General features: G+C 41.2%; 1 protein-coding gene across 1 annotated transcript in view; it reads left to right on the top strand.

Annotated features, from left to right (window-relative positions):
• bean1 (brain expressed, associated with NEDD4, 1) overlaps nt 1–23,679 on the top strand; it is a 45,080-nt gene extending 21,401 nt beyond the window's left edge. The window contains exons 3-5 of the mRNA XM_071479878.1: nt 7,513–7,716; nt 8,766–8,907; nt 18,878–23,679. Of these exons, the coding sequence (XP_071335979.1) occupies nt 7,513–7,716; nt 8,766–8,907; nt 18,878–19,268 (737 nt within the window). The 3' untranslated portion in view covers nt 19,269–23,679. The remainder of the gene's footprint in view (nt 1–7,512; nt 7,717–8,765; nt 8,908–18,877) is intronic.
• The last annotated feature ends 958 nt before the right edge of the window (nt 23,680–24,637 follow it).

Raw genomic sequence — 24,637 nt, 5'->3', positions numbered from 1 at the left:
ATATAATCAGATCCAGCTCGGCTCCCCAGCCCACACACATGCTGCCTCGGCTTTGTAAGGTCAAATGCATCAGCTAAGAAATACAGATGTTTTAATGGTCCAAAGACTGTATCGTGGTCGACTGTGTGTGTGTGAAGATTATTTTTATTTTCAAAATGTAGTCATCTTCCTCTCAGCCTTTTATACTGTCTGTTTTCTCTTTGGAAAGAACATTTAAATTAGCAATTTAAATTCTTTTTCTATTATTTTATTTAACCTTGTAAAATTGGCCTTTCAGCACAGTTCTTGTACTTGTGCAGGATTATCACTTGCCCACAGTAAACGTTTCTAGTCATCTTTTATTTTTTATACCATGATGGTTGATGAGGGTTAGAGTTGGTGCTGTCTGTAAACTCAGGTTACACAGGTAAGGGACTGCTGATAATACATATACAGCTAATAATTACCATGTAGTTTAGATATTTTGCTCTCTGCTGATTGGACAAGATAATCCACCATTCAACAGTTTTATCTACTTGGATGACTGTTGTTTTAAGAGCAGATTAAATGTAAAAATAAACCAAAACTGGTATAAATTTGTATGTAAATGTTGCGTATAATGAAGTCAAGTTCTGATGTTTATTCAATTTATTTATTTTTTTCTGTATCATTGATCAGTCTTTATTGCTTATTTTATTCTTTTATTCTATTTAATAGCTAACAGTTTTATATTGTTTTAGTTTTTATTATGCAGATAAAAAGGACTGACCTGATGCACAAACAGATCCTGAAGAGTTTGTGGATGTTGATTATCATACTACACTGAAGTTGAAATGAATTGATATGTTCATAAATGTATTTACACCATAGCATGTTTTGGGAACCGGTTGGTAGACGTGTAAAATGTATTTCAATAGTGGGAAACAAGATTGAGGAAAAGGTGGCGGTCCTTTAAGACTATAGTTATTTCCTCTTCACATGGCATTAAAGAGTTGAGTTTGTTGTTGTCCCTCATCAAATGTCCTGCCACGAGTTACTCTTTCTGACCTGTACATGTACAGTCATCCAGTGCTATGGTATGTTTCATATTGAAGAGAAGGTGGTTGTAACTCATAATGACAAGCTGTCAGATCGAATCCGAAGGGCTGCTTGATGCTTTTGTATAATGTATGCGGCTAATGTACAAAGTGATGCAGCGTACCCAGCAGCAGTCGATACCACAGGCTCTTAACCTTTATAGCTTGTGACACCCAAAAATAAATGACAGCTTGTGACTCCTCATTCTGGATTGACACACACACACACACACAGATACAGGACCTATAGGTTTACCTTGAACACCAATTTACTCTAAAGATTATTTCTGAACTGGACACCTATTCTGTTACTCTGTTGTTGTTGTTGTACTCCACGAACTATTTTATGAGACAATGCAATTTATATTTTTGTTTGACAATTTTTTTCTTCAAGGTCTTTTTGTATACTGCTTCTTCAATTAGCCACTTTTTCCAGAATTACTTTTGTCAGCTCCAAGAGAAAAAAGGCTGCTTGCAGAGCCCCAACAGCACTGCATCAAAAAACTGCAGCCTCTCAATTCATTTGCATAAACGAGGAGGCTTTGCGTTGGCACAGGAAAGAGTCCTGACGCAGCGGCTCTGGCAAAAAAAAAAGCACAGTGTTGTCCAGCGGAAAAGTTGATTCTTGCTAAACCTTTGCTGTAATGGACTGTAAGGGATAATCACATGTGTGCAAGGGCATATTCGTTGCACTATGCAGTATTTTCTGTCTGACAAGCCTTCAAACTCATGGATGTATGATTACTCATTTATATTATTATTTTCCTGTAGCAACATGATCACACCAGTGCAGCTTCTTGTTTTTCAGTGGAGTAAAATGTTTTCCTTCTTGCTAAAGTTGTTAATGCAGAAAAGGTGAGCCCGCCCTTTTATGCACCTGTCCTGCAGCAGATCTCCAAACAGTTTGATCTCGTGCAGTTGAGTGAATTTTTTCATGTCAATGCAAAAACTCCAACCATGTTACCAGCTCGTTCCTTGTTGCATGATGAAGTCAAAATGCAGCTGCAGTTCTGCTCGCACACTAAAAACACCTTCTGACTGTTGCAGCAGAAAATAAAAGACAACTTGAATCTGATGCTCATTAACCCACAGTAAATTTGTCTCAGGTGAACACTCGGCTCAGAGCTGGTGTCAGCATCAGGATTATGAACTGGTCTTTTGTATCACACTACAGTTTATGGTGTAGGAGGTGGGCGCCTGTTCAACAGTAAGCTATAGTGACAAGCTGTCAAAGTGAATTACCGCTGTTGCTGTTTCATTATATATGAACATACAGTATACCATATACTCACACACAGCACTGATCGAGTGTTGTAGAGGTCACTGGGTGTTTCTCATGTGGAAGCCCTGCAAGCATGAGCGCTGCTGACGTGCCTTTGAGCAGGACACTGAATCATTAACAAGCAGACCCCAATGTAGAGGTGTCTTCAGACTTAGTTTCGCTATTAGCTGCTTAATGCTGGAGTTTTCCTGCGCTGACGTACAGTCCCAGACGTTAAGGTTTCAATAATGAATTTCACTTCTCCTTATGTTTTTTTGTGGCAGTTAGCTTTCCACATCTTCACCCCTCTTTTACCTAAACTTGTTTATTCTGGCTCAACAAGATTTAAAATCTGTGTTGAGGTGTTGAGGTGTTTTCTACAGATTATGATCTCTTCCGGCTTCAGAGGTGCTGATCTGTCACTCACTGCGCTGGGTTTACCTTTGTTATGTAATGACTGTTCACAGAGGACAGTTTCATTGAGGCAAATAAAGTGTGACGCAGAAGATTCATGGCATTTCCTAATGCTGGATGTCTGAAGATTTATAGGTTTCTTGTTAACCTGCTTCCCTCTGTTCATTTACACTGATTTATTTTGTGGAATGGGGGTGTAGGGCTGATATTTTTACACTCATACTATCCAGAGTCACCAATACACACACTCCTCTTCTGCATCCAGTCCCCTCAGGGTTTTGAAATTTAACACTATCATCATTCATTTAAATTTTTCCCTCTCTGTCTTCTCTCGTCTTCGTTCCATCCAAACTGTTCGGTGCGGTGGCCTTCTCTCTCCACCGTTACCCCACTCTCTGTAGCTCTTCAATTCTCCTCCTCTGTGTCAAATCGCATTGAAGTGGAGGGAACAAAAAAGGCATTTGCAGGGCAGGTATACAGGACATCGAGTTCATTCAGCCACACACAAGAAGCAAATTCCCTCTTGAAGTGAGATGTCATTTTAATGTGAAGAAGAGGTAGCATTAACCAATGAGAGAAGCTGAAAAAAGCTATAAAAAAAAAAAAAAAAGCAGTTTCATCACAGCTGGGGTAGGCAGTAACTTCCAACAAGAAAATATTGCATAATCACCTTTCAGCACAATGTAATTCAAGTGGTCTGAGAGCAAAATAGACGTCTGCACCTGTTTTCAGGCTTTAGAAAATGTAGCCCGAATATGTGTGTGTGTGTGTGTGTGTGTGTGTGTGTGTGTGTGTGTGTGTGTGTGTGTGTGTGTGTGTGTGTGTGTGTAACCAGCTGTGGAACATGTCGTCTCATGTGTGCACTGATCACAGTTCACTGTCGGTAATCAAACTTTTTGTTGCTGCAGTGGAAGCAGAGGGGATCAGTCAGTGGAACTGAACACAGATCAGAGATTTAGAGAGAGATGGAGCCTTGTGTCATTACTATGAGGATTACCCTGTTAGAGGTTTTTACATCAGTAGCATTACACTGTCGTATCAGTTGCTCAGTGGTCGTAGATGAGCTGATATCCTGCAAAGCTGTTTCTAATAATGAGAGTAAAAGTTCTGCTTAAAATCATCGTAAAAGTTGAACCTCAAAATCAAAATCGTGGCCTCTTGTAAGCTTTGAAACAACCATTCATGACCGTGAATTTGAATAAATGGTCACAAAGAAGTGTAGTTGTGGTTCAAAAGTTGACGTCAGCGAGGAGAAGATACACAAACCCCTCTTTAATGAAGACGATGTTCTGACTGTGTCATCCTCTGCTGCAGCTTCTCTAATATTCTCAGGCTCAAAATCAGCAGGAACAGCTGAAGACGTTATATCAAGCAATTTGTGTAACCAATGAAATTATGAAAACAACATAAATGACAACTACAAATCTGGTGTTGCTCTTTTAATTATGTCATTTTGTTTTACTCCTTTCTAAATATCCAAGTATCATTTGTTGATGATTTCACATCCATAAGGTTTGTGCCCTATTTGGATGGAAACTAATCCCGCCAACTGTGTGTGTGTGTGTGTGTGTGTGTGTGTGTGTGTGTGTGTGTGTGTGTGTGTGTGTGTGTGTGTGTGTGTGTATGTGTCCTGTCATTACAAATTATGTGAATCAGAATCTATATAATTATAGATTTCCATGTGAGTGTCCCCTGGAGAGTATGAGAGAAAATGGAGTTTATGAGAAAGAGATGAGAAGCGAAATGAAGAGAAAATCATGTTAGACGAGGGAGAAGGAGCGGACAAAGAAGTGTGTGAGAGAGGAGACGGCACTGAGAGAGGAGAGAGGTCTGCTGGGAATCATTTGGGGTGAGAGAACATTTTCCTCTTCTCGGGAATCTGTGTGAAACCAAATTACTGAGGACAACAGAATTACAGACGCAGACATTCAAGGGGGGGGGGAGAAGAGAAATGAGCAATAGAGAAGCGCAGAGACTGAAATGAAAAAGATATTGTGAGTGTAAATCACTGAGGTTTTGATTGTTTCTCCTGCTTCATATTCGGTGCAGTGATAGACAGAGAGAGGTGCAGCCTCCCTCTGGGTCAGTCCGTGCTGTAAATGACACATTATGTCCTGCAGTACTGTTGTGGCAGCTCGTGTTGTTACATTAGTGTGTTTTCTCCAAACTGGGCAAATTAGCAAGACGCAAAAAGTGAATGCATGAATGCAGTCAAATAGTTAAGTGTTTCATAAGGAACGTTCAAGGAAAATCAAGTTTTTAGTTCTTGTGATGGGAGCCACACACTGAACCAAAGGCATGTTGGTAACTCAGCGGCCTCCACTGGATGTGTGTCGTGTGTGTCACGGCTGCTGCTACTGATCTGCTGCAGAAAAACACGTGTTTGTGTGTTCACACCAGCTGTATGCAACACAGCAGTTTGTAGGATGCTTAAATGTTGGATTTCTCTTCATTTTAAATTAATTTCTGGTTTATTTTTGACAGAAAATGCCTCTAAAACACCAGTGTCTCCACATGCAGCTGTTAAAAAAATATAGCCTAAACATAGAGACTATACTGGAAGGTGTCAGTTTTGTGTAATATTGCTCGTATGATGTCAATATGACTGTCAACAGGTCTTTTCTCGAGCTGTTTTCTCAAGACCATGTACGTGTCTGCTCTAATTCTTAGTTCTAAGTTTATTTGCACAGATAGTTATAGTCATAAAGACAATAAAGACAGTAAAGACAGTCATAGACATTAAACAGTAAAAAATATGTAGATAAATTGTGCAGGAGAGGAAGGGAGTCCAGAGGGCTGATACAAAATTCTCGACTTCATTTAAAACCAGTCATTAAAACATGAAGGAATACAACATCAAATAAACAGAAAACATGGAGTAGAAGGAAGAAAAAATATAAATAATCTATTAACATTAGTGCTTAAATGAAAACCAAGACGCACACAAAACACATCCAGTGTGTCTCTGCCTTAAAGTCTGACATTTGTCTTCCTGTCCATCCACCAGAAGAGTCATAATTACCATAGAGGGCTTTGTCATGTAAACCAATGTAAACTCCATATTCTGTGATTTTTAAAATAACTTTGAGCTTGTTTTTCTGAACTAGAACACACAGTACTTGTGAGTTTGAACCTGCACACATGTGACCTGTAACCCCACCTCAGACAAAGAGATTTGTGATGCCAGCATTATGAACTCCACTGAATAATGTATGACTGACTTTTTGTCACGTCAGAGATGCAGCGTCTAATTTGAGTATATTTAAACCTCAAAGTAAGGTGCATGAGATGCAGAGGGCGACAGCATCAGAGCCTCTCTGGTTGCAGCAGGAACAAAGCCAAAGAAAGAAAAAGCATAATGGGAGTGTGATCGTCTCTCCTCTCTGAGCTGTGTTGTGAGCACAGAAAGACAGATCCAGAGTGACTGGTGCAAAGACAGATAAAGGGATAGACAGAGAAACAGGCAGAGGGTGGACAGGCAGAGCAAACAGACGGATGAGACATTAAACAGAAGTGGAGAGGAACCGGATCGTTCTGTAATCTAATGATGATGACGACTGAGAAAGAGTGTGTCTGTGTGTGTGTGCGTGTTTAGACTCTAGCTCTAATTATCTGTCACACACTGAAATGGAATAAGTCCTCAGGGAGAGAGAGAGCTGGAAAGATGGGGAGAGAGGAGAAGAAGGAGGGAGTGTGACATGTGCACGGTAAGACAGCAGTTGCATAACACGACTCCCTGGTGAACTGTCACTGCAAAGACAGACAGATAGATAGATAGATAGATAGATAGATAGACAGATAGATAGATAGATAGATAGATAGACAGACAGATAGATAGATAGATAGATAGATAGATAGATAGATAGATAGATAGATAGATAGATAGATATCATCGGCACAGTCCTGACAGGTGATCACAGGCTTTTTAACCCAGTGAGAAAGCTGTGATAAACCCACTCTGCTCTACCTGCCCAGCACCAAAAGGCAAACACACAAAGTTAATTACTACTTGATGAACGTTGTGTAATAAAAAGCAGCTAAAAAACCAGATATTTCCCTCAGGAGTTGATGGAAACCAAAACAGAGCGGAGACGAGAATGAGTGTTGTTCTTCTATCAACGCAATGACAAGTTAATGCTAGTTCTGCTTCATGTTTGCTCAGTGTACCTCCCACAACTTACTGTATAGCATTTACTTACATACTAGCAATATGTAATATGTGTAGTATTATTATATTTTTTATTATCAATTATAATATTGGCTTCCAACTATTATGAAAACAAGATAATCGAGATGAAATGCTCATCTTGAGCAGTTTGCCTGTTCAGAGACTTTCTATAGACAGTCAGGAGAGACGATGCCCTGTGTAGCTGCTGTCCAACACTCCGATATCGTTAACTTTGCCCTTTTTCCACCAAAATTAGAGGGTATGAGTAATTTTTTTAAACATGGGTAAATGCTTTTCCACTGCCAGTCGACTTCGCCTTTCTGTTTGTATGAGGACACTCACAACTACAAGGAGCGATGTCATCACAAGCACTTGCAGAGCCTGCTTTTAAAACTTATTTGAAGCTGCTTTCATCTCGGTGTGCAGTGTAGCTGCACCTGGACAGGTGACAGGTGTGTCTACAGTCACTGTGCCCTGAAACATCAAGCAGAACCAGAAAAACTGCACAGACACAACACTTGTTTTCAAATCAGTTATTTTATTTTTTTCTTTTAGTGATGCTTGATATTCGCTTTACTATTGAGCACACACCATCTCTCTCCTTCACCCTGCAGTGAGCTCCAACCAGAGCCATGGGGAGTACCCAGACTGCCGCAGCGAGAGGGAGTCGGGAGGGGAGGCGTCTCTCCTGGTGTCTCCGCTGGTGGTGGCGGGGATCGTTATAGGTCTGGTCCTCTTCCTCTCCTGCATCACCATCATCGTCGGCAGCCTGCGCAAAGACAGTCGACTCCGAAACCCACACCTCCGAGCAAGCTACGGTCAGTCTGTAACTGCATCTGACTCTCTGACAGAGCCTACAGGTGGCTTTATTAATAACTGACTCACAACCTTCCCCCTCCCTTCATCAAGGATTGTAGCAGTTACACAAATAAAGTACAAGGTAACAGCTGCATTATCACTAAAAGACTGTACAGCATTCAGACGTGTAAGGTTTTCATTACATCTCACAGAAACACAATTAAACTCCATAAACAAGCCACATCCATTAGTTTCTCATTAGGCCCAGATAACAAAATAAATGCAACCACATGCTTGTTTTCTTCTGGCCCAGTATACGCCTGGATCCATGCCCTGAATCAGGCCCATATATAGCATGATTGTCAGATGCTACTTCCACATCTGGACCAGTTCTGGCACACATAAGTATATGGACCAGACTCAGGCGGAGGACCCAGGCGCATGTTAGGCCAGAAGTTTCATTTTCCTACATGGGAGGTTTTGTTTGACACAACTGAAGTCATTACAAATCATCAGGATTTAAAAGGTTTATTATTAGAAATTAGAAAAACCTCAAGTTGTTAAAGATGCATCAGCTTGTATGTAACAATAATATTAAGATTAAAGTTTGTGACAAATTTCAAGCTCATTTCTTAACTAATGAAACACTGCCTCACATTTTTGTTGCTCAGGTTATTCTGAAAGTCATTGCACCCACACGTAATGTGCTTCCAAAGTCTTTAGTCGGTTTTCAGTTTCCCAAGAGGGTGTAAATATTTCAAGGCACTAAGCAAATATTAAATAATAGTTGGTGCCAAGACTTTAAATGGATGGAGAGGAAAAACAAATTACCTCATGCATTTCATTGTCCTTAGAAGTCCTGCTGTTATCTTGTTTCTTTTTTATCAGTCATCATGTAAGATGCATCGGCTGGAGTCTTGTTTGCTCTGAAAACAAATTACATATGAAAGATTTGTACAGGATAAAAAATGCAGTCCATCACCTCAGTTACTGTAATGTGACTGGATGCCCCCAGATGATAAAAGTCTGGTTCAATCAGAGCATTAACTCCACGTCTCTGTCTCTGCAGGACCAGATGGTTTTTCCTATGGAGGTTCAGTAGGAGAACTGAGGTCTACCTGCCTTGAAGACTATCCTCCTGGTTTAGACTTTGACTCATACAGAGAGACTCTGTCGCAGGTCAACACCCTGTACCCGGACTCACCTCCACGGTAAGAGCTTTGTGAATCTGAGGCAGCTGGATTATTCAATGTTCAGGTGCAAAATCCTGTTTTTGAAAGGCCGTTTTCACAGCTATACATCTACTCGCTTTCTTGCAGAGACTTAAATGAGAGGATTGATACCATTCTCATGTTTCTATTCTGTGAAGTTATACCAGCAGCTGGATAAGTAAAGTTAGCACAAAGATTTAAGCAGATTAAACAAATGAAATATCGTGTTAATTAATGAGCTTTAGAGTAGCTTTTTTTTACTTTTGGACAAAGCCAGGCTAGCTGTTTCCCCCTTTATCCATTTTTTGTGCTAAGCTAGGTTAGCAGGCTGCTAACACTAGCTTCATATGTAGCTTACAGACCTTAGCCACTCATCTAACTCTCAGCTGGACTTTTCCTTGCAGGGTTGTTTTTGGGCAAATGTCTGTGACTGAGTGAGTGAGTGATGGAGTTGCATCATTGGTCGGCTGAGTGTCGGACTTTTCCCATTGGCCGCTGCCCTTTCAAATGATTTCTATTACATCATCAGAGGGCGTTCACAGCGGCTCCACAACAGTTTTCAGTTTGTTGTTCTGGTGAAAATCAGGTTAAAATCAAATCTTTCCTCATCTGCAACAAGTTACAATATGTAGGTAAAATAAGAAGGTGGACCACTCCTCCTCTTTCCAATTATGTCAAATGTCAAATATAAAACATAACTGACAGTTCAGCCCAAGTCCCTTGCTGTTCTCTGTTCACTTGGTTTGACCCTCCTTCTGTGGTAATTCAGTTATTAGAGAGCCCTGCTACCTTTGGTGCCCTTTATGAAGGTGGAGGAATGAGTGTTTGTGCACCGTGTGTGTGTGTGTGTGTGTGTGTGTGTGTGTGTGTGTGTGTGTGTGAGCGAGAGCAAGAAAGAGAATGAGAGAAAGAAAGAGCTTGCTAAAGGCCAATGTCATGGTGTTTTTGAGCTAAATGTCAGCTGGTCTAATTGGCAACTTTAATAATTCACATACATCCCTCCCCTGCAGTATGTGTGTGTGTTTGTGTGAATGTGAGTGTGTGTGTGTGTGTGTGTGTGTGTGTGTGTGTGTGTGTGTGTGTGTGTTGTAGTCTTTTCCTCATTCTACCTCAGAAACACCCGCTTCACCCAAACTGATCGATCTGAGGTTTGTTAAATTCCCATTTAAAATCTTCCCTGTATTTATATCCTGAATGTTTGTCAATGTGAAAACACAGGCATCTCCTGGATAATCCATCAGTGTTATAGGTTTATGTGATCACCAACAATTTAGGTTATTTCAGTTTAGTTGATGAGACATTATGATTGTTTTCTACCAGTTTGGCTCTAACTGCTGTTAGATGCCATTGCCATGGAAAAGCTGGTCAGAGATGTAAATCACAGCGGCAGCAAATTTACAATTTTTTAGTTCTTCATTGGTACAATTAGTAACACAACAGTGTGACATAGTTGATGAATTCATGTATCGACTAGTTAATCAGGTTTAGATCCAGCTCTCTGTCCATCAGTGGTGCGTTCACAGAATTTTATGGTTGGTTGTTGTTTCTTACTGAAGTTGAATTCCCATTGAAATGTAGCCCCAGAAAATCTGCAGAAGAAAGAGTTGATTAATTGAGATAAACAGTTGGTGGCGCTAATTCTCCAGTCAGGTACCATTAAATGATCAGGCTGGCTCCAACATTGAGTCAGTCCCCATAGACTCCCATGTTAAAACTTTACAGCAGAAATAAACACGTTTACAGCCTGGTGCAAAGTATAGTTTTGGTTTCTAGCTAATTTGATTTTTTATATAACTCACCCATTTAAATTTCATTAGGACTTAAACTTATGTGTAGCAGGTGCTTTGAGTGACAGGTGGTTGAGCACAAACCGGCATGCGCTGAAGTCTTAGCTCCACCCCTTTACCCATTTTTGGATTAGGTGGGAGTTGGGCGGAGCCAGGCTCTGCCAAAATGGCAACAGCTCACTCTGAGCTTCAGAGCCGCTCCTCAGAAACCTGCGTGTGACGTCACGGAGGCTACGTCCACCTCTCTTTTCAGTCTACAGATCACCAAGCCTCTGTCTTAGTGCTCCACCTGCCAGTCACCTGACAGTGTGATGGATGTAGGATTTCTTCAAACCAGCCACGTTGTTATAGCGACACATAGCTCATATGCTTCAAGGTCCCATTGGATGCAACACAGCGCTGCAAATGTTCCATATGGATCTTGATTCATGCTGCTACAACAGGAGGCCTATTGCACAGTTCTTGCAGGTTTTTGGCCAAACATTCATCATGTTGAATGTGAGGCTAAGGGTCTGTGGCGGGGGCTGTGATCTGGGGACTAAACCAAAGCTCCTGTCGCGTTCTTGGTGCTATCTCGCACCACAGATAAAATGAATTATCCTGCTGGAAAAATACATCATCTGGGAAAGGACACACCTGGTCAGCAGCGGGTGTTAGGTTTGCCGTGGTGTTTAAATGATGCTCGGTGCTGCAGGGACTAATGTGGGCCAAGAAGATGTTCCCAGCTGCAGTTACAGCCACCACCTGACTTCTGATGAATCCATTCAGTCAGTGTTTATGAAAAATCCTTAACGTGCTGATTAGCAGGACAGGACAGGCACCATAACACACTGTTTGTTCTCACTTCAGCTTAAGCAGTGGAAGCATGAGAGTGTGAGAGTAAACAACGTCGCAGCGTCTCAACAAGGAAAGAGGAGAAAAGGAAATGAAAGGACAAAAAGAAAGAAAGGGGAGCTAGAGGGCTACGTCAGAGCTCTGGCAGGTAACCAGGGTGTTCTGGACAGGCTGTGTGAGAGCCGGACTCTTTGGCCCGGACCGTGGGACGGCAGCCAATACACACACAGACACAAACACACACTCTGACACACCTAGTGTCTATACATACAGATCACACTTTTTGTTTACCATGATGCTGGCAAGTTGTTGTTTGGAGCCCTGTCAGCAAGCAGGTAGTTGCAGTCATGTGATGATCCTGCAGAGAGAGAGAGAGAGAGAGAGAGAGAGAGAGAGAAAGTTTGTGTGTATGTGTGCGTATGTGCGTGTGTGTGTGTGTGTGTGTGTGGGCCACAGATGGTTGAGGGAAACTCAGAGAACTCAGATCAACAGCTCACCTGCTGAGACTGTGAACGTTACACTTCCGACACACACACACACACACACACACACACACACACGCACACTCTCCCTCTCTCTCTCCAGCACTCACTCACACTCATGGATCAGCAGCTCACCTGTGGAGACTGAAAGCTTCTGCTTCCTCTTGGGGAGAAGCTGGGCTTTGGCAAACACACACACACACACACACTTCCCTTCTACTTTGTGCTGCAGAAGAATATAAGGCAGCAAGCAAACTGTTGCAGAGTCTTGGTTTTCTCATCGGTTGAGATACTCTAAAACAGCATTAATTAAACCTATGGCCACTTTAGAGCAGCACAACAAGCTGTAAACACTGTATTAAGTTGTCATGGCGACACGGGGCAACATCCACATTTACTCTGTCATGTGACCGGACGAAACTGGAGAAAATGTCTTGGATGTGCAGCTGACGTCCCAGCACACGTTGCACAAAACACCTTAAGTTAAGATTTTTTAAAGATTTTTTAAGTCTGAGTTAAGTTATCCTTAAAGTAAAAATGGTTGCTCAAAGGTTTCTTCAAAATGTTCACTTAAGTATTGAAGGTTTTCTCCTTATCTTAGTCATATACTTAAGGAATCACTTAAAGTTAAAAAGACCCGATCAAGCAAAGTAAGGAAAAAATAAAGGTATTTTCTGACCCTTAACGATGAGGAATTGATTTTACATTACAGACATGACCGTCAGTTTATGGCAGCGCACTCCCTTAATGTTACCGGTGCTAACAGGTATCACGAGCTAATGCTAGCAAACAAAGAGTCTCCATGGAAACAGTAGAATTTTACCACTGTAAAATCTCTATTACTGCTGTAAATGACTTAACTATTTTCCTTAACTAAGGAAACCTTTTAAGAGCGTCTGTGTAACACCCTTAAATAACTCCCTCAGTTTAGGAGAATATTAAACCTTAAATGTTATATTTAAGTAGAAAATCTAAGGTGCTTTGTGCAACCAGCTGGTGCTCAAATACAACAATATTCACATTATCTATAGATATATTAAGAGAGTGAGGCAGCCTCTTCCTCAGTTCTTATAGTAATCAACACACACCAACTGTAACTAACACATCCTTTCAATCAAAATGTCAAGATGACCCGGCCTGACTTTCTCTCGTCTGAAGACTTATTCTTCTTCTCTAATCCTTTGTACGTCACAGCATCTCAAACATCCTCCTTAAGCTCCTATAGACACACATCCTGTTGTTTTCACACAGGAAACGTGTTTAACCCCTCCTCCAGGCTAAACCGCTTCATAATGACTTTCTTTGTATTTAGTTTCCAAACAACTTAACAACATCGTAATCATGTGGTTATACATGACACATGTACTCAAACTAATGTGTGCATAATCATATGAGAGAATGTGTGAGAAGATGCTCAGTCCCCCAGGTCATGGTTGATTAGAGGGCAGGAAAGAGGCGTCCTCAGTTCTGACCCACTGGTGGCGAGACTCCTCTCTCTGACTGTTATCGAGGTCGTTGATGTCACTCGGTTCCTCTGTGCTCCTGCTGTGATAGAAAACACATGACTGTAACCGTTCACATCATTAGCACAGAAGTAGGAATTTTCATTTCATTCCAACAATATGGAAATTCAGAAGAATTCAGACTGAATTTCTTAAATAAAATTTTTACATGAGGTTGTTCACAAAAAAAATCACAACTCGACACAACAGAAGTGCTGCTGTTGGTTTAAAGCTGGTTTTGAGTTTTTGCTGGAGAAGCTGTCTGAATCTGATCCAAACCCTCTGATACAACACATCATTAGACCTAAAGACAAATCACCACAGGACGCTTGGTCAGGGCCCCTGTCTGACCCCCCCCCCCCCCCCCCCCCCTTTGTCAGAGGTCAAAGGTCAAGGTCACGGCGACCTCACGAAACACAGTTTCAAAGGTCAGTGTGACCTGTGACCTGTATTTCACATGACTCTGTACAGGGATGTAACAGGGATGTAACCTGAAACTAGTCTGAGTGGTGGAGACATACAATCGTGAATCTGTGATTCTAGTTTGTAAAACACCAAATAACAACATCGGTGCTGTGTGATACATTTTTAACATAACATTATTAAAAAGATTGAAAACAGACGTAGAGAATTAGCTTGTTCCTTGATGCTGTGTCGGTCTGTTTGACACTAATGCTCAGTGTCAATGACAAAAACAGGAAAAGTGTTCTCAGGTCAAGATGTCTCACAGCAATTTTGTCAGAGAGCAGTGAAAGCTCTGGAGGAAGGATGACACTGGGCAGCGGGGATCAGGACTTCACAGCACAAGTGACAGTGAACACGAAAGACGGACAAGGTGAGAGAGAAGGTGAGAGCAGTGATGGAGGCTCAGAAACAACACTGATCTCACCTCAGATCTCACCTGTTGTCCTGTCATGTTGTAGAGTGAAAGTGATGTTGTCACAGAAAGGTCGTGTAAAGAGGAAAATGAACACGGCGACAGGAGACACATGACCTCTACTCTCTGGACCCTGCAGCGACGTGATCTGATCAAACCTGTTAAATTCTATCTAAAAACTTTATTTAAAAGGCTGAGACAAACTGTGGCCTCCATGCTGTCAGCTGTTTTATCCTGAGAAAATAAAACAGCTTTGGCATGAGGCACACACACGCACACACAACCATGAATGCAGCATCTATATGGTTCTCTTACTCCACAGGCAAGTACCTCTCACACTGGTAAAGAGCGGGAACATGCCAGCTTTACACACACAAACACACACACACAGACACACACTCATTCACACACAGAGGACCATATGCTGAAGGCTGTAGCTCGAGCTGTCCTGTGTCCAGCTCTGTGGAGCGTCACTACCAATGCATGAACACATGCCAGAGGTCTTCCCTTCCTACTGACCCATGTGTATCTGGCTTCCTTCTCTATCATCTTAATATCCATCAAGGTCTAGACACAAAACTGAGATCATGGCCATTATCAAAGGAAATGAAGATAGTGAGTGATGCTATCAGGAGTCTCCACTGCTTCCTCCTTTTTTCTGATGCAGTCCTGTTAAAAAGGCTACACAGAGCTGCAGATTCCACATCACAATATGCATAGTCATTTGATTCATTGTTAAAAAAAATAGTGGTGCATGTTTTCTCTTGTGCTTTATTGCACAAGAGAAAACATGCAGACTGTCTTATTTATAGTAGACAAAGGGAAGCCTCAGGGCTTCAGTGGTTCTCTAACTTTTTCACATCAAGGACACGTGAACTGACACAGACGCCATCTGATGAGATTTTTGCTTTTAAATATTTCATTACAGAAAGTGTTTGAAACCCATGACAAAAATAGTCATATATTCTGTCATTGTGTTACTTATGGATGGGGTTATAGTGGAAATAAATTATTCCCCTTCCCTCTCAAGGACCCCTACTTTGAGAACCACCGAGTTAGAGCATATCTAAGTAAAGAATATTGCAAAAAGGAAAACACAGACCTGTTTCCACCCACACTGGGACCCACTGAGGTTTCCCTTTGTCTACAGTTGACAGTTTAATTTCTAGAGCTCCTTGTATTCACCGTGCACACCCAGTAATTGTCATTTACCTTTGGAAATTCTAATTTATGGTGTTGGAGTAGTCGGAGAAAGTAAAGCCAGTTCATCAACAGGAAAACTCAAAAAATACATCAATTAAATTTACTGGCTGTCAGTCTAACCTTTGTCTAGATATTAAAGACTAATGTTTCAGATCTATTGATTCTCCTCTGCGTTGTCTGTATAAAAAAAGATCTGGACTCATAAAGTACAGTCAAGACTGAGGGGCGGGTCCAGAGCTCAGACAAAGCGAGGGGGAAAGAAAAAAGAAGAGGGAGGAAAGAGAGAGAGAGAGGAGAGAGTGCTCTCCTATAACCCAGTCACTTTATACACAGAACAGATATAAGAACTTAACCTTGTCGGAGGAGCGTGGAACTTCTCCTTTTGTTATTTTGCCACTAAGTAATAATAACTTCCTGTTTTGACTGTCTAATTAACAAATTTTATTTTCTGGGTCATTTGTGTGATGTGTCTGGATCTTCAACAGAAGCAGGCAGCAGATACAAACACAGAGCGACAGACAAACAGAAGCACTCCTGTAACTCCCCACCCTGACTCCCAGCGTGTGTCTCAGAGGAGACGAATTATTTTCACTCTGCCACACCTCGCTAACACACACACACACGTTAGCAGAGCACACACGAGTGTAAAACACCACATTCATTATCTAGTGCGAGGTTCCTGCAGAAGCACAGACACACAGAGGCGAAGGCTGCAGGGGAGCGGAGGAGCCCGTAACTCCTGAGAGGCCAAAGACGCTGGGATTTACAGCGTGTTACGACACCTCTGAAACACCCTCGTCCTGCCGAGCACGCCGAATCCCCGTTTCCAATTTTCACCTCAACACGCCTCATTGGCATCAGTGTTTGAGGTCAGTTTTCCCAAAGCAGAAGAAAATAATCAGCAAGAAAAGAACTTGGTGTGTGAGGGTGTCAGGGAGACAGATGATGTAAAAGAGCGCTCTTATCATTTCTAAAAAATCATCTCATACAAACAAACCACTACAGTTTAAAAGGAAGTGATGAATTCACAACACAGCGATGATACTTTACGTAGGAACGCTGAAACAAACCACAGTTAACAGGATAAGCACTTCATAAAAGACGACACTGAAGTGAGTAAATCTGCATTCGTTTTCGGGGCCGTTCACAGGAGCTTCAGTCCCCTGTGTGTGCTCATGTCCCCACTGGTTTGTTCACAGCTTGAACTGGAATTTAATAGGCACCAGTTCTCTGAACCAGCTGCTGAGGTTTTTATTTAGAAATGTTTGTTCCGTCTGGTTTGTGCAGATAAATGACTAAGAAGTGATTCACTAATTAACACGTGCAAAGTTAAAGAGCTCACACTGACTTACACTGATGATTCTGCAAGAGGAGCTCAGGTCACCAGAGGGTCACATTTCAGGAACTGTATCATCACCTTTTACCAGTGGTCTGTGTGTGGGAGGGGGGGGGGGGGGGGGGGGGGGGGGGGGGCTGCAGTGGACATTATGTCTTACTGACTGAGCCGTGTCCTCACATGGAGGTTAGAATAGATCCACCCCACCCCACAAACACACTCTAACTCTAACACAGCTGAAACACACACACACACACACACACACACTTGCAGCACTGTGGTACCAGACTGATATAGTTAACCACTGTGCTGATTGAGTTACTCTGATTTACTGCTTCCTATTTCCCCCCCACCATCATCTACCATTATCACCACACACACACACACATGCACTCCCACTGTGATTTTATAATTCTGTTTTCTATTTCGTTTTATTCTATTTCATGTGTTCTATTCTCTCTCTCTCTCTCCTCTCTGTGGCTGTGGGAGGAGGTTGGTAGAAACCTGACCTCTGGGGCTGCTGGAGGAGTTCATCAGGGAAGTGTGCCAAAACAGCAGGAAGGAGGCTGTGTGTGTGTGTGTGTGTGTGTGTGTGTGTGTGTGTGTGTGTGTGTGTGTGTGTGTGTGTGTGTGTGTGTGTGTGTGTGTGTGTGTGTCCTGCAGGTCAGAATCCATGTTGATCATGAAACATGCAGCATTTTCACATCAATTAAAAACATAATTTACTTTAAATGTGGCTTATTCCTGTAATCGCCATCATATTTTATAAACCATTGAGAGTGGGTTTAAATGTGCACAGCTGCATCACATCTGGCAGGACTGAGGGAGGTGTAGAAGTGACAGATTGCAGGATTTTTGGGAAATGTGGTTTGGGTTTGAGCAGCATCACTACTAATGTGAAACCGATGCAACTAATTATCTATTTACGATTTTGGGGGGGGTGTGCAAACGAGTGGGCATGAGAGCAGGTGATGTTTTAAGATGTTGTTGCATAATATTTTTCACTGAAAGTCATTTTTCTTCCTTTTTTGTGCCCCTGTCAGTGTGGAGACAGATGAAACTGGACAGCTGTCAGAACATCAGAAAATTAGCTGTGACATAGCTTACATACACACACAGACACACACACACACACACACGCACACACACACAGACACACACACACACACACACAGACACAAGGGCAATGGGATTCACTTCTAGAAAAGTACACAACAGAGCTGCACGGTGAGAGGAGCCACTAAGACAATATGTCTCCACGCAGGAGACAGTCAGAGCCGGAGGCACAATGTTTTCAGGTTGTGCGTCGGTCTCATTGTCGTTGACACGATATCTCAGTAACGTCTTGATGGAAAAAAACTGACACAGACATTCACTTGGACTCAAGGACAAGCTGATTAGATTTTGGTTAAGTCAAAGGTCAAGGTCATGGTGACCTCAGAAAAAGCGGTTTTGTGAACACAATATCTCTGTAACACCTTGAGGGAATTTCTTCAGATTTGGTTAAAACATTCACCTGGACTCAAGGACAAACTGATTAGGTGTTTGTAGCTAAAGGTCAAAGGTCAAGGACAGTGAGCTCACAACACATGTTTTTGGCTCAAGTGAACACAATATCTCTGTAACACCTTGAGGGAATTTCTTCAAATGTGCTACACGTTCACTTGGACTCAAAGATGAACTGAATGGAATCTGGTGGTCAAAGGTCAAAGGTGACTGTGATCTCACAAAACATGTTTTTGGGCATAACTCACAAATTTATACGCCAATAATGACACAATTTAGCTCAAAAGTCTATAAGCTTGACCTTTGATCTTTGACCACCACAATCTAAGCATTTCACCCTTGAGCTGTTCTCCTGACATAAAATGCCGCCACCATCCAAGCCGCAAAGACAGTCTCTTAAAAGAAATTAATTTTGGTTTTCATTTTTGTTTTCATCTCCATAGTTATGATGAGTGTGTTGGCCCTGGTTCGACTCAGATCTACATACCAACAGATGACCCGCCTCCTTACTCCCTACTGGACCCCTGCCAGAGAGGGCCAGAGCAGGAGGAGCAGCCTGGCTTCACCGGTGCAGATCCTTCTCCGTACCTCGGAGAGACCTCGGCCGGCGCCGGCTGGTTCTCCCCCTCCCACTACCCGCTGGGACTGCAGGAGCAGGAGCACCAACACATCGCATCCATCTCCTTCCCACTGGAGGCGGCACCGCCTTATGACTCAGTGTTGGCCGAGCAGGGACACCCCCTCCCTCTCATGCCGTGTGACCTTTATAAACACCAGTCAGAGCGGGGGGACGGTGGCGGCTCCCAGCAACCTGGGGCGAGCCAGATCTTGTAGGACAATTAATTTGTTTCTTTCACCTGCGCTGTTGGTCGTCCCCAGTTCAATTAAAACAACACTTGTGATGTGGGGCACAAAATGGCTGTTAGGAGCAGCTGGGACACCAAACAAAGGACACTAATGAGACGTACACATCTTCCACACAGTTGCTAAAACCTAATAAGGCTGAGCGTCAGCGTCTCAGTGGACTGACAGGCTCCAGCTGTCAACCACCAGTTTGTCTCTGGACAAAACGAAAACACATCTGACTGTGTTGGACTGTGAAGTTCCTGAAATGACAACTGGTCATCGCAGTGGCGCTCCCTCGTCTGGTAAAAACACGACTGTCCAGTTCATTTTACCATGTTTTGACTGTTAATCTCTTTCTCTTGAATTAGGGCAGATCCAGGAGTCGTGTCATGTTTGGAGTTAGTTAACATGAATTCATCACGGTGTAGACAGCAGGGTGAAGGAAGACTGAGTGTGAACAATGTCTGTGGTTTTTAAGGTACACACAAGCACACAGAGTTCCCCCTCTCCCATTCATTTTGGTCTGATCCTCTCCTGTTTTCATGATGTTTTAGATGAAGGTAAATTCATGTATAGAGCAGCACACACCACTGCTGATCTCCGTAGTATGTGAACATTTAGAGGTGAGAAGAAAGACTTTGTGATGAAATGACGAGAAAACTGAATCATCAACAGTCTCTTCTTTCCAGTGTCTGTTTTCCACTGTTAAATGTTTGCAACATACATGCGTCATCACCAGAGAGGGGGTTTCAACCAGTCCACCAATTGTCGTAACTATTTCTGTCAAGGGCTCTGGTTTGAATATCAGTGCTGTACCTGGACCCCAGCAGCGAAATGTAGCTCGGAGCCCTCCTCCTGACGAAGGTTGGGGTTGATGCAACCGAGAAGTTACACATGAAACTGTAGAAACTGTCAACCCGCCGGTCACTGGAGAGGTGGATGCTTCTGTCTCTTCCTTTTGGTTCCACTCGTGTGAAAGAAAAATCTTGGCCTGAGTCGTCACAGATGAACAAAGGTGCAGCTTCCCAAACATCCTCACAGTTATTAACCTGCATAAGCAACAACTGGTTTGTGGTAACTGCAGAGATATGAACATCTTATTTTCAATACTGACAAATCTTCTTAATATCTGTCTCGATTAATTAATTAATTGATTGTTTGGTCTATAAAATGCCGTAAAATTGTCATAAAGCTGAAGGTGATTTCAATTTACTTTCAATCGAGTCAGGAAAAGCATCAAATCCTCACAATTGAGAAGCAGCATTTTTGCTTAAGAATTAATCAATTATCAAATAGTTGCCGATTTATTTTTGGTCGATCTACTAATTGATTATCTGACAAGTCATTTCAGCTCTATTGCAAACAAATTGACATTCAAACACTTTTTTTTTTTTTTTACTACTAATGTGCAAAAACAAAGCTGAGAGTTTGAATGTCTGAATTAATTCATTCTGCTTTAAAAATTAATCAAAAATATTTAAATTGAGCAAATTTGCTAAACAGTGAACAGAAAATTTTAATGTCAGTACAAATTGCAGTTGGGTGTTCGACGGGTGATTAAGTGTTTGTCTTGTATCGAAGCTTCTAGTCCTGACTTAGTCAACAATTAAAATTCTAATTAGCTGTAACCACAAACTTTTCTTGACTCTTACCAAGAGGTTTCAGTCGACTAACCTTAACTACAGCATAACTGTGTACAAACTGATCTCATGTCTGACACACTGGAGGAAGACATGTACATTACAGATGGAACCAGCTGCTGTCGGTGCAGGAGCTGAACGCCTCCACCGTGGCCTCCAGAGACCCTCACAGCTCTCTGTGTTTGACATCGTTATGAAAAAGACAGAAGCAGGAGAGTTGTGTGTGAACAAGGTGTGTGGAGGGAAAACCCGGGTTAACCTGGAGACACTAAGACCTGTAGACAACACATCACCATTCATCACCAGTTATTGAAGCAGGAAATCTTTTGAGGTGAAGCTTTAATAACAAATGTTGTTTATGATTTTAAAATAATTTGTCCAGGTGTTTTTTTTTTTGTTCCTTAATTTAGAAAATGGTCCTTGTGTGTGACATTGTCTTTGTGTTAAAAGATGTGCCTATTAAATAGCCCTCAGACTGTTAGCTCCAACATTGTAGCCATAATATAATAATCTCAATGCAATGAATCCAGTGCTTTGCACTGTTAAATGTTTGGTTATGTCATTAAGTTTTGGTTTCCTGATGTGGTTTGGAAGATCTTCTCACAAACTGAACCCTGTGAAATAAGTTGAGAGGACAGATTTTCATCGAGGGGAAAATGACACATCTTGACTGTTTCAAACTGTTGTTCCAGCTTCGTTTTGTCCTTTGGTTTCAGCTAAAGTCGAGTTCACTGTCACAACCTGTGGTCAGAGTCATGATCTAGTCAGTTTTAGTAACAACTCAATTATATTGTGATGCATCAAACATCAAGTCTTTAACCTCTTCCACTTCTGAATTTTTTGCCATGTCATGCTTCTCTCTCTCTCTGTTTCTCTTCGTCCCTCCTCTCTCTCTTTTCCTCCAGCAGGATTCAGGGAATCTTTGAAATTGTCTGTTGTAATGTCCACAGCTGTTTACTTTCAGCTCAGCCGGTTTGAAACAAAGACAAACTTCATTTCATCTTCTGCCAATGCATCGCTCATCTTCACTTTCTCCCTCTGTAACTGTTTATACTTAAAGGATTATTTTAGAGTGAATTGGCTTGTAAGTAAATTTAGTTGAACCCTAGACTAATTAGTTATTTGGTGATAATTCTGTCAATGTTGATGGATGTAAAATGATATTTATATGATAGAATAGTACTTTATTGACCCAAGTAGGATTTACCAGGTGATCAGGGACTCTGACGTGTTTAATTGGTCTGATCAAATAACAGAAGATATAAAGGGCATGGAAAGACCCCACATGTAGTGCACACAACTGCATGACAGCAGGCCTAATATATTCAGATTACATTCATACAGTACATAAAAATATAGTATTATAATATTGGCAAAAGTCCTGCAATACTAATGTCTCCACAAGAGAAATCAGACAAGCTTATTTTGTTTTTTATTTATATCTCTTATAATTAGAACCGTATCTCTTATATATCTTATAATTAGCTTTTTAAATTTGGATGCAGACAAAGTGACCAGGAGATCTGCTGATTTCTAAAACATCTAAGATCAGAGATGGTCAACCAAAAATAAAATAAAAATAGACAGAGCATTTATTACAGTATCAATCTGCCCATATTACCTTAAAACCTGCTCCTGATGGTTTTCAGGTTCAACCAAAACTTTAAAACTGCAACAATGCTCTGTATTATTTTAGTTATTTAGTAACTCTACTGTTTTTAAAAGTATTTTTTTCTGCACGAGTAGTTTTTGAAATAAATAAATCCAGATAAAATTCTTTACAGATATATCAAATGATGCACTTCTTCTGAAGTGTGTTTCAGTTTTTCAAGCAGAACAGAGAAAAAGCCACAGTCAGTCAGAGTAAACAAACCTTTAAAGGAAGATGTCTGGTTTTTATTGGATGCTGACTGAGAAATATTATTATAAATTATCCAAATGAAATCATGAATACACCTATTTCCAAAAGGTCCGTACCCTTCCACACTGCTCTCGTTTCAGTCAGTATTCATTAATAAGTGATATGAATTTATGTGTTATTTGTATCTACACCAGTTCTCATGTATGTATTCTGAAAATCTACATCAGAAGAGAGATCACTCCAGACTCTCTGTTGAGTTTTACACCAGAACCACTTTTTTTTTTTAACCATCATCCACCAGAGGGTGCTACACACACACACACACACACACACACACACACACACACACACACACACACACACACGCACACACACACGCACGCAAACACGCACACACACACACACACACACACATTCTAGAAGCTGGATGCTGAGTACGAGTAAGATCTCCTGGGTCTATTTTGCTGTGCTTGTATAAGGTGAGGGGTGTTTTTAAGGCTTCATTAGATTAGAGGAAAAGTAAAATGTAAAGATCATCAGAGTTGTCAGTATTATTGTAGAGTTTGTTTTAAAGACAGGAGTGTGTTTCCTTTCCTAGTCCACCTAGAGAGAAGTATTTTCCAGATCGCTCCAGTCCAGCACGTGTGTTCACAGATCATTACTTTTGTTCAGGTAGGATAGCCCTGTTCCGTAGGTGCATTCTCTGTAAATGGTATGTACTTGTCTTACATGTGTATCACTGCCCATATTTCTTCCCTGCTCCTCTTTCTTTGTCTCTCATGATAACAAACTTCATGTATATATTAGGAACAGTGGTTAATAACGTTTATGTTCTGTATTAGAGATTTTGGTAAATATTTTCTTCTGTAGAGAAGAGTGAATAAACCTGAGCTCTTATATCAAACAGTGAGTGGCTCATTTTCAACAAACCGGAAACCGGAACCGGAAAAAAACTGTTTTCCTGTTTCCTTTTTCCCCAAAAAATAAGTTACAAGCATCATCTTCTTTTGTGTATGAAGGTTTAATCATCTTTGTTTATTTCAAACTCAGGTTCCACAGGAGCAAGTGAGAATAACTGATCATATGAGGCTTTCTGCTGGACAGCTGTGGTAGCAGTCTCTAATCCTTTGTTTAGTTGTAAACTCTAACACTGCAGTGTGTACTGTGACATTAACAAAGGTCTTATTTGCTCACATTTATCCCTGAAACAACAAGGATAAGCTAAAAAGGACTCAGTCCCCACAGGAAAAACAAATCCTATTACACTGTATAGTAGAATCACTGTGCAGGAATGGTTTCATACTGTTGTATTTACTCATGGAAGTAAAAACAAGTATTGTTGGCATTTGGGAAACAAAATGCTAATCCAGTAAACTTGTTCTTTTTACTTACTACAATTATGTACATATCATAGTATATTAGGCACAAGGATCCATCATAAAATCATTAGACATTACAAACAGAAGAAAAAAATCTGAGAAGAAAACACATACAGTTTATTAGATTCTTTTTTATTGTTTTCTTGAAAGTGGATCTAGTATTTGTTTTAATGCGATTTGGAAAATTGGAAAATTATTTATTAGGTTTGATCATTCTTTATCTCTCTTTTTCTCTCTCTCTCTTTCTCTTCTCTCTCTTTTTTTTCTTTTTTTTTTTGCATAATTGCAACCAAGTTATGATCACTGCAACCGAGTGCAACCTGATACAGCTATGCAACAGTGCTCAGGTATGTTAATAAAATGTGTTGATGTAGTCATATCAAACCTGTTTGTTAACTTTCTGGATGGTAATGTCAGTATCTCAGGAAAGGTACACAATCTTCTCCCAGCTATCACTGAATGCATCAATATTCAGAT

The sequence above is a fragment of the Trachinotus anak genome, unplaced genomic scaffold (genome assembly GCF_046630095.1).
Source record: "Trachinotus anak isolate AG129_WGS33_773 ecotype Australia unplaced genomic scaffold, CSIRO_AGI_Tana_v1 ptg000007l, whole genome shotgun sequence".
NCBI lineage: Eukaryota > Metazoa > Chordata > Actinopteri > Carangiformes > Carangidae > Trachinotus > Trachinotus anak.
This window is presented reverse-complemented; position numbering and strand designations above follow the sequence as displayed.